Source organism: Otolemur garnettii, unplaced genomic scaffold, assembly GCF_000181295.1.
Source record: "Otolemur garnettii isolate 467f Iridium unplaced genomic scaffold, OtoGar3 scaffold00083, whole genome shotgun sequence".
NCBI classification, from domain to species: Eukaryota; Metazoa; Chordata; class Mammalia; order Primates; family Galagidae; genus Otolemur; species Otolemur garnettii.
Genome location: NW_003852478.1, coordinates 2,924,224 through 2,935,025, shown reverse-complemented (window position 1 = coordinate 2,935,025; position 10,802 = coordinate 2,924,224). Strand labels below are relative to the sequence as shown.

Below are 10,802 nucleotides of genomic sequence, written 5' to 3'. Positions count from 1 at the left end.
GCCCTAGCTTCAAATTTTTATGCCCTTCCTTATACAAAAAGTATCACTTCCTGCAACACGAGGCTCTTCCAGAACCTTCCTTCAGACCCAGTGTTTCTCTTCAAATTTTTCCAGCTCCGTTTTTGACGTCTTTGCTGCTAGTCGCTTTCTCAAACTTGTTTTATTAGTTATTGCTTTTTTCTTTTATTTTTTCAAAGCCATTTTTTAAACACTTCCAACTGCTTTGTTCCTTATCACTTATAAAGATGGTTAATATGCTTAATTTTAGCACAAGGCAAAATTAAACTCTTTCTAAATCACATATAATTGCCTTTGCTATTCTCAATTTCTACCCTCTTTTCTCTGCTCAAGCTTCTTAAAGCATTGCTTACAATGCTATCACTTTCAATTCAGTTTTAACCTACTGTAATCTGGCTTCCTTTCCCCTTCCTGTCTTGGAACTGAACAGCGTCAGTAACCTCCACATTTTAAGATGTGAGAATAATTTTCCATTTTTCATCAATGCCTCTCCATCCCACCTTCCTACTTTGAACCTCCAGAACTCTGTTTCAGGCTCGACTCTGAAACTTTTCCTGTTCTTTTCCTCCTACAAACAAACCTCAGAGTATTAGCTTTCTTCCCGCACATCCTGGCAGCTGCCACTATTCATTCCATGCTTTGAGATTCTCTGCTCGAGTTCATGGTGGACCCAGCCTCCCTGGCATCTGTTCTTGTTTATCTCCTCAACAGTCAATTTGGCTTTCATTTATGCTGTTTTTGTTTTTACTATTCATTCACTGTGTGATTCTCACTGTAAGGGTTTTACTGACAGTGTTTGCAGAAATATGTGTAGCACTGAGCATGCTGCCTCCCCACCTACCCCTCACAGCCGGATAATCCCTATTTATCCTCAGAGCAAATTGAAATTCTCCACAAACTTCTGAATCTTGCCCCCTCTGCAGAATGAATGGGTTCCATCATAAGTGAACACAGGGCACGCCCCCTGCTCTTTTCCCTTCTTAGTCTGTAACTGCATATCTTTGTCTCGACTCCTTCACTGGTAGGGATACACATGACCACACTTATTTTAACAAGTCACTTGCTCTTTGCACAGTGTAAGAAGGTGATATTAGCTGACCAATAAATGTGATATGAATTCATGAGGGATTACCTGATCGAACTCTGCAGCCCCTGCCGGGATTGTACTTGCCAGGGTCATTGTCTGTAACTAGACCTCACGTCTGTAAGTTTCAGCATCACACAGCCAACCTCTTCCCTACACATTTCTATCTGAATGTGACACCTCAATCTCTACATATCATTTATTTTTTGAAAAGAATGAAAGGAACAACTGAAAAAAACACAGGCTCTATATTGAGTTTGTATCTCTCTGCTACCCATGCCTAGGAATTGATAACTCGGTTCATGACACAACCTCATTTGATGTGGCAGCAACTTGGATGAATCTGTCAACACCTGATTAGTCATAAAATCATGTAAAATCATGTCCATGTTCTTCTTACATGACTTAGAGCCTGTCTTCACCTCTGTCATTATTTTTAGTTTGTTTACTTTTCTCTATCCATAATTGTGTCTTCCTTCCTAAAAGGTTTATCAGTCTAAAATATGGATTGGAGCATTAACTCTTCAGTTCTTTAATGAACCATTAAAGGCAATTCTTCAAAAATCTAGCCTGATGTGGTCCAAGTACACAGTTTTCTCGGGCGCTCGTTTACATGATGAATAATAAGGAAGGTTTTTTTTTGTTATTTATCATGCCTTTACTTTTTGTGTCTGGGTATCTCTCTCTGTTAGAAATGAGGATTGCTCAAGTCAAGTTTGGTCAAGATTGCCCATCTAATAAGTGGTGAACCCAAGACTGAAGATAGACCCGAAGTTCATGCCCAAATTCTTCCTCTAACCGTTACAAGCCACAATAATTTCCCCAAACGCCTTGTCTTTTCCTGACTCATTGACTTTAGCCCTGCAGGCCCCTCTTGCGATAATATCTCATCTTCCTCCCCTAACTGAGGCAAGAAGTTATCTTACTTAGTCCTCAAACTATCTACTTTTACTTAGTCTCAAAACTTTCTAGACTAATGTCATTGCTGCCCTGACCCTGTGTTTCCAAATCACTTGGCACAGATGTCTTTTATATCATCTCATTATATTATAGGAGGGTTTTTGGTAAATAAATCTTTTTCTACCACTAGGTTAATAAGATCTGAAGGGTAATCGTTTTCCTTACTCATCATTCTGCCTGCTGTTACCTGCACAGCACCTGGCGCATAGTTTATTGAGCTAAATAAAAAAAAAAATTATTCTTTAAATTTCTTTTTCTTTAATTCCTTGAGGTTGTTTTTATTTTTAATTCTGAATTGGTGAATTTACGCTGGCTACAGAAGGCATAAAAACCACTACATAATAAGTTACTTAAAACACTGGAATAATCATAAGATCCAAAATGTTATAGAATGTGCCATTGTTTTATGAGTCATACTATTCAATTCATGGGAAACATCACATTTCCAGTATATTTATTTATTCATTTGCATTTTTAACATCCTGCCTTGTTCCGAAAGAATTTCAGGCAGTTTATCAAAAAAAAATGCATGTACTTAAATTATCATTAAATAAAATATAAATAAAAATGGAGATAAGGATGAAGGAGAATAAAACCAAGTATGTCGACTTTGGGCCAGCGCCTTAGCTACAGTCCATAGCTATAATACTTGAGTTTCAAATTCCAAGCTTCTTGACGACCCAAGTAACACATTGGGGGAGGGCAGAATTATTTTTCATTGGCCAATAAATTGGACATAAGCACTTTCTCAGAGAAAACCTTTTCTGAGACCTTACACTGAAATCTCTTTGACCAGAAACAAAATATCTTGTGGGTTTTCTATCAGGGAAAGCTGGGTTCGGTAGCAAGTAATGTCAGATTTTCCCCAAGAAATGCGGTAATGAATTTCATATTGATGTTTTTTGTAGTCCCCTCCAATAGAAGCTGAAGGCATTCCATTAACACACAACTCAGGGAAAGCAGTTCTTCAGGGAGCTAAGCTAATATGGGCCAAGTGTGTAACCTTCTCATGGCCCAGTTTAATCCAAGACCAGACTTTAGGGTATTCAGAGAAGTGGATGGACTGTGTAACCTTCAAACGATCTTCTGTAAGGATCACTTTTCTCAAGATGGTTAGCAGACAGTTGACAATGGTATTATCTGACTAGGGAGCATGTTGTTATTTTACAAGTAATGGGCTTTCTGGTAGCCACAATAACTGTAAAAAGGCAACATGGTATGTCAGGAAAAAAATGTAGATTTTCACTTTGCGGACTGGAGATTTCTCTGAAGCTTGGTATATTTAGTGTTTAATATGAGAGCCCAGTCCCTGAGATTCTTGCCAACCCTGAGACCACGTGATGGTCATTTTCATTCATATGCTGGGTTGCTGGACCAGGAGAGGTCTGTACGTGGATTTTGGCTAGAACATTTGTTCTAGTTCTAGCACATTATTTTCTCTGCCACTCAAGGGAAGCAAACATCGTTTTGACACTATGATAAAAGACATTTTCATTTCTATCATCAGGAGTTTTCCAGGCTTGACATTTTAAATGTATACCCAGAGACTCCAAAAAAATAATAAACTTAAAATCTTCAGAAGCCTAGAAAACATCGTTTAGAAACATGGGAAACATCCCATTTCCAGTATATTTTATGTTTTATAGTTCCAGTATATTTTCCAGTATATAGAAAATCAATTAATGTGGGTTCAATTCCCTTTTCATTCAACCTTAGTAACAAATGAACTGTCAACAAACTGTGTAACAAAATAGCTTACTAGGGCGGTGCCTGTGGCTCAAAGGAGTGGGGCGTTGGCCCCATATGCCGGAGGCCGTGGGTTCAAACCCAGCTCTGGCCAAAAACTGCAAAAAAATAAAAATAGTTCACTATTCTTTCCTCCAGATATTATATAAAATATGTCACTTATTTATTTTGTTGATGTCAGGTCCTCACCCCTTTTCATGAATTTCAAACATGTAAAACAACTTCCAGGGGTATTATTTTTTAATTTAGAGTCTATTTTATTTGTTCCTAGTAGTCCACTCCTATAGAAGGCAGGATTGAGGACTTTCAGAACAATTACACAATGAATTGTAGGATAAGCTATTCAATTCTATCAGTCTGATAAAACATTCATTTAGAGTCTATTTCTAAATTCTCTTACCCTTTCTATGTGAATACACATTTTTGTCATAGTACCCGCCATTCATTTTCCCTTAAGCCAGTGTTTCTGAGCCTGCTCTGAGCAGGGCCTGTGCTAGGACCGGGGTCCCCAGTCGGTGCCTTCAAGGATCTTACAATGAAGTGAAAGAAAAAGAGAGAGAAGTGAAGAAAATGCAGACTTGTGTCTTTGCAGAGGCAAGCGGGGGAGAAGAGCTACCGACTGCAGCCGTGGGCGGTGGTGTCTCAGTGGTTGTGACTCAGGGCTGAGTCAGCGTTGGCCTGGAGAGGGAAAGGAGATAAAAAGGGACGTGACTCGGAACCAGTGCGGGTTAATTAACACTTCCTGACCGGATTGTGGTAGCACTTACAGGTTATAGAGCACAAATGGATTCAGAGTCTGGCAGGAAGTGGGAGGGCAGGGAGCAGAGTACATTTCTGGATTTTGATGTTTTTATTACCTGTGGGACATGCAGGCGGACGGGGCTAGGGAATGAAGTGGTGGAGAGTTCTGGAGAGACGCTGTGTCCGTCATCCATGTGTAGATATCAAAAGCCGTAAGGGTTGCCTGAAAGTGATGGAAAATATCAGTGTCACGTCGCCTTCATTTCCCTTATTTTCTTTCCAATTGATTCCATTCCCAGCTTTTAACATTCCTTTTTTACTTTTTACTCCTGAAACCCAGTCTGTATGTGTGTATATTTGGGGCTTTCCCTGGCCTCATTCTTCAAATGCTATGAAGTGGCCCATCTCAGTCCCTTAAGGAAGAAATGCAATGTTAGATTAGACCGTAGGAAATTAAGTAGTAAGAATTATCAGAACTTTTATAGTTCTCAAAAGCAGCAGAAATATAAGAATATGAGCATTAAAAAAAAATTCCTTCATAGCGGTGAGTACTGCTTTAAACAGTTAATGTAACAACAGGTTTCTTTGAGTTATTTCTCTTCAAGGGTCTTTATTTTTTTACAGTAAATAAAATCAGTGTGAAAGGGTCACTATCATCTGGTCCAAATATCCAGCCTTCTGATGGTCTGGCTTGATCCCAGGCAGGCATGATATACAAAGAGGTCACAGCTATAAAATTTATGTCAGCAGAGTTCTTTTTAAAAGCAGTTGGTAGTGACCAGGACAGGGTAACATTTTTCAGGGGATGGTTTAGAATGCAGATATTCATGGGTACTACCACTAACAAATCTATGCTTTATAAAGAAAATTAATGTATTATGTGAACTTAATCTGTAGACTCAATTTTAAAATACTATACAGTTGTTAAACATGAATTCAACAGAACTTATTCTCTAGACACATGATTTTAATTTTAAATGAAAGGGGAACATTTTACTGTGGTTATTATTTTCAGATGAACTGAGAGGAGTTATTTTCTCCTTTAAAACAAGACTTTGTCAGCGTCTCATCCAGAAAAGCTTATGGTGCTGTAGGTAGGAATAGAGATGAGATAGCACTGCAGGGAGACCAGGCCCTATTTTCGATAAATTGGTAAGGAATTAGAGATGCAAGCCTCTGAGTTCTTAAATAAAAATAGAACTTATGGCTATTGTAATTTGCTTACTACTGGTCCTGAAAATAGTAAAGTTTCCTCATTCCAAGGGAGCATTTTGAAGTCAAAACTATTGTCTTGTTGGGGCCAGGCACGGTGGCTCATGCCTCTACTCCCAGCACTTGACCAGCCTGAGCCAGAGCGAGATCTCATCTCTAAAAATAGCCGGGCATTGTGCTGGGCGCCTGTAGTCCCATCTACTTGGGAGGCTGAGACAAGAGAATCACTTAAGCCCAAGAGTTTGAGGTTGCAGTGAGCTGTGACGCCAGGCACTCTACCAAGGTGACACAGTGAGATTCTGTCTCAAACAACAAACAAACAAACAAACAAACTATTGCCCCTCTGAAGACTGCAGTATATTCAGAGGATATACTTTAGTTTCAATAATGAAAAGAAAATAAGATAAATGTTGTTCTTTATAAACCAAGTCAATAAAACAGACAAGCATCAGAATTATTTTAATGCTGCTTTTCATAGTGTCCACAGTGTTAGGGTGAAATGAAAAATGGCAGCAGAACAAACAGGTAGAGCCGGTGTGTGGCTGGTCCTCACAGCTGCACCCCTTCTGGTTACTTGCAGCTGGTGTTCATTTGGATCAGCATGTTCTGATTGATCTGTTCTGATTAGTTGATTCCTCAGCTCTGAAGTTTGGTAAACATTTTGTACCTATATTACCTGTGCATATACTGTGTGTGCAATTGAAGGGCATTCAAGTGGGGGTCAAGAAGATGTTGATGAGAATTAGTACAAAGTTTCTATCTGTAGACTCCTATTGCACAGAGACATTGACATTTCATGTTTCTTTTTTTCCACGTGGCTAAATCTTAAATCATAATTCCTGATCCAACTCAAATGTCCCACTTTCACAGAAACCGTCCTTGAGTATTTCCACACAATGCTGTGTCTTCATCTTCCAGAACACAATGAATTCTGTTGGTGCACATCTCGGACCCCGGGAATCAGTGTCTAGCCCGTCTAGCTGCGATGGTCACTCGGCTGTTAGGAGGATGTGTGTTTCTCGCCCTAATATATTCTGTGCATTGGCTCATTTCTTTATCACAGCAGGTCGATATGGCTTGGGTGTTGTTATCTCCCTTTTATCAAGAAACTAAAGCAGGGAGATGTTAAGAAATCTTCCTCAGGCACAGATTCTTTATAAGTACAACGTTTATTTTTTAAGAGACAGGGTGCCCAGACTCAAATTCAATGACATGACCAGCTTACTGTAAGTTTGAGCTTCTGGGCTCAAGGGATCCTCCTGTCATCACCTTCTGAGTAGCTGAGACTACAGGCATGGCACATACCACCATGTCCAGCTAATGTCATTATTTTTTTGCTGGGGAAAAGGGTCTCACTGTATTGCCTAGGCTGATCTTGAACTCCTGGCTTCAAGAGGGCTCCCACCTTGTCCTTCAACTGATCACAGGAACTCAGCCAATAAGGGAAACTTGATATCATGTCATATAATATGTATGTTTGGTTGAAATAGTAATATAAACACAAAAGCCTATATATGAGTTAAAAAGTCCTTTCTGAAGATTGGCCCCATGATATAAACCCCAACAGAAATATTTTGAGAAATGATACTCCCATGTTTTAACAGCTTCCTTAGACAAAAAGTCACAAAGCCTGATGTTTAGAAGTCGAAGCTTAAAAAGCCAGACACATCTAAGTTTACAAGCTTTTTCAGCCATTTGGTGGACTAGAGACCCTGGTCAAGTCCACAGACTTCTTTAGCTTTCGTTTCTAAACTTCCATGGTGGGGTTAATAATGGAACTTAACTTAGCAGGCACCGATGAGGTTTGTCAGAGCTGCCTCCCTGGGTTTGACTCTCAACCTAACACATTCCAGACCTCAAAAGGTGGTAGCTATCATCTCCTTAGCAGGAGGGAGGGCGATGGGTGGGACCACACCTATGGGCCGTCTTACAAGGGTACGTGTGAATCTTTCTAAATGCAAAATATAAATGTCTTAACACAGTAACTAAGAAAATGCCATGAAGGCTGTGTTAACCAGTTGGGTGAAAATATTTCAGATTGTATATAAAACCAGCACACTATACCCCATGACTGCATTAATGTACACAGCTATGATTTAATAAAAAACAAACAAACAAAAATCCAGTTATCTACTGCAGACTCTCCCTCTTCTGTAACATGGGAATTACACTCATCATTACAGATGGAGAGTTGTTTGATAGCTTTTATCAAGTTCAAAATAGTCATCTCTCGTCTCTTCTTTATACTCAAGTGAGAGTGCTGAGAATATCTGGTCAGCCAGGGACAGAGGAGGGTGACCCATGGGAATGAAGGAGGGGCAGCCCAGGCCTGTTTTCAGATCCCCCTGGGGTTTCAGGGCTCTTTTCTTACCATGTTTGAACACTGAGAATTCTTAGTTCAAGTACCTGATATGCCAAATTCTGTTCTTGGCTGATTTGTTTAGAAACCTGTCTCTTGACATTACTCTCTGTTTTGGATAATGCACTGCTGGCTCAGTTTTCTTTGTAGTTAGACCACTAATAACATAGTGATGTCGACAGGGAAACGTAGGGAAGCACCGTGTCCGTCTTCTGGTTTCGGGACGTCAGGGATGGGCTGTGTGCCCGCCTGGTGGAAGCTTCAGGCCAAGTCCCAAAGGGGAGGAGCAAAACAGGAACAGCGCGAAGCTGTTGGATGAGAAAGGCCGATGGCCAGTAACTGCCTTACAGTCAAATGGACGCATTTTGAAAAATGCCCTGCTGGAAACCAATGTGGGCACTCTGGAAGAGCGTTCGCAGGGAGAAAGATTTGCTCCATAGAGGAGTCAGGAATGGCCTTTCTGAGGAAATGACATTTAAAATACAATCATGAAAGGGTCCTGTGAAAAAATGGAGTGGGAGGAGGGCACTGCAGGCCCGCCAGGCTGGGGCCATCCGCGATGGGAGACTGCCAGTGCCAAAAGCCCGGCTCCAAAACAAAGGTATTTTGAAAACTGATGTTATTTCAGGGGGACCAGTGGGTAATGACCAAGGGAAAGAAGCCATGGTAAGAAACGTTTTTATCCAAGTTCCATGAAGTGGTGTTTAAGAGATTTAAGCAGAAGAGGACCATGATCCAATTTATGTCTTAAAAAGATCCCTGTAGCCCTGGTGTGTCTAATAATTGGAAGAGATTAATTTAAGCTGAAAGAGGGCTGAGGAGTAGGGCTTTGTCCAGGCAGGAGACAACAGTGACCCACATGAGAATCTGTGATACCTGAACTGGAGATTATAAAGTAAAACAGCTTGGAAGTCAGCTGGGTAAAAATACAAGAGTTTGTATTTCATTCTTTTTCTACTTTTAAATATTTGGTACGTTGCCTTTTGCTAAGGTCATGGTTTCCTGACCTCTGAGTAAAGCATTACTGCCTGATTTTAACATCAAATGGGAAGGAATTCTGTTACCAAGCTAGAATGTTGAGATTATTTGTTGCAAATGCCCTTTGCTCTTATTAAAATAGTTCTAAATTCTTAGTCACTCATTCATACATTCAGCAAATTCTGAGTGACGCATAAGAGTAAAAAAGAAAAAGTTGCAGTTGTCTTATTTCCATGTAAACAACAAAAAAAAGTATTCTCCTAGAAAATACCATTGATTTGACACTGGGGGTTCCTCAACCGAATGGTTTTAGGATTTAATAAATACCTTTATTTATGTTCCTAAATTCTGTTTTTCTTTTCAGTTCTGATGGGTAATGTTGTGTAACAGGATACATTTCATCAGAATTTGAACGGGCTTGGAAAACGTTCAGTAATTGGCTCAACCCACACACTGTTTGTTCTTGTGTATTTTTTTTTTCAATAGAAAAAAGAGAAAGCCTCTGTCATGATACAGAACAATGCTTATGCAGTCGCCGTTGCAAATTATGCCCCAAATCTTTCAAAAGATCCAGTTCTCTCCACCATCTCCAAGAGCGCGACCACGCCAGAGCCCAACAAGAAGCCGGAAAACAAGCCCGCAGAAGCCAAGAAAACCTTCAACAGCGTCAGCAAAATTGACAGAATGTCTAGAATAGTTTTCCCGGTTTTGTTTGGTACATTTAATTTAGTTTACTGGGCTACATATTTAAACAGGGAACCTGTATTAGGGGTCAGTCCTTAAACCTAGGTCCAGATTATCTTTGGGATGTATAGCAACGTTGAATTTGGTTTGTTTTGCTATGTACAGTCCGACTAATAACTGCTAATTTGTGGCCCCACATGTACAGTATGTATATAATGATCCAGCTGACCCGTAGACCTTTCATGGAGACCTGCATTTGCTGACTCACGGAACTGCAGACAGAAAGCCTCCAGGCCCAAAGAGCCATTGCCTTTTTAAAAGATTTACCATAGAAACTAGTTTAATGTGTATTTAAGATGACCTGATTTTTTTTTTCCCCGTCCTTCAAATAGCAATGAGAATGGGCATCCTGACACCCATATGGGCCCTTTCAGTTAGGTCCAAAATAGGAGTCTTTCCTATTGCTGCCTAAAGCCGAGGGAAGGTGACGGACGTTGTCACTGAGTGATGAATTCTTCTAAATAGCAGAACGTCCTGTCTGCAGCGTCAGTTCCCTTCATAAGCACTCAGAGTCTCTGCTAGTGTAATTGGAAGCTTGGCACACCTAAGAGGAAAAACACGAGATTGGAAATCAGCTTTTAATTGCTCTGTATAGTGTCTGAAGCCATGTACATATGACAGCCATGACAACCTCCAATAATGAGTCACCCCGACAGGATGTTAATTACGCCTACAACTTAATAACTGTTGGAATGTCATGTTCCTTACCTTTTTAGCGTCAGAGTTTTTCTGAATGTAATAATTGAAATCCTACAATTTATTTCAATCATTGGGAAATACTTTAAGTTTTAAAAAAACGAAAAAGACAATAAACGTGTCTTACTCTTTCCAGGTTATGTGTCTCGTATTGAAGTTGATCGGCTAAATTTTCTTGGTGCTGGAGACTGAACAATGCATCCAGTTTGGCTTCTGTGGAGCAACACTCAAATTGGATTAGAAAATTGTGCCAAAAACTCCCCA

General features: G+C 40.0%; 1 protein-coding gene across 2 annotated transcripts in view; it reads left to right on the top strand.

Moving 5' to 3' along the window:
• The window catches only part of GABRA2 (gamma-aminobutyric acid type A receptor alpha2 subunit), a 130,773-nt gene extending 120,892 nt beyond the window's left edge, over positions 1–9,881 (top strand). Inside the window, exons 9-10 of one of the 2 annotated variants that reach the window (XM_023515980.1) lie at positions 2,971–3,150; positions 9,585–9,881. In XM_023515980.1, coding sequence (XP_023371748.1) covers positions 2,971–3,150; positions 9,585–9,881 — 477 coding nt within the window. The remainder of the gene's footprint in view (positions 1–2,970; positions 3,151–9,584) is intronic. The other variant, XM_012808084.1, reaches the window with a different exon arrangement.
• Positions 9,882–10,802: the final 921 nt, after the last annotated feature.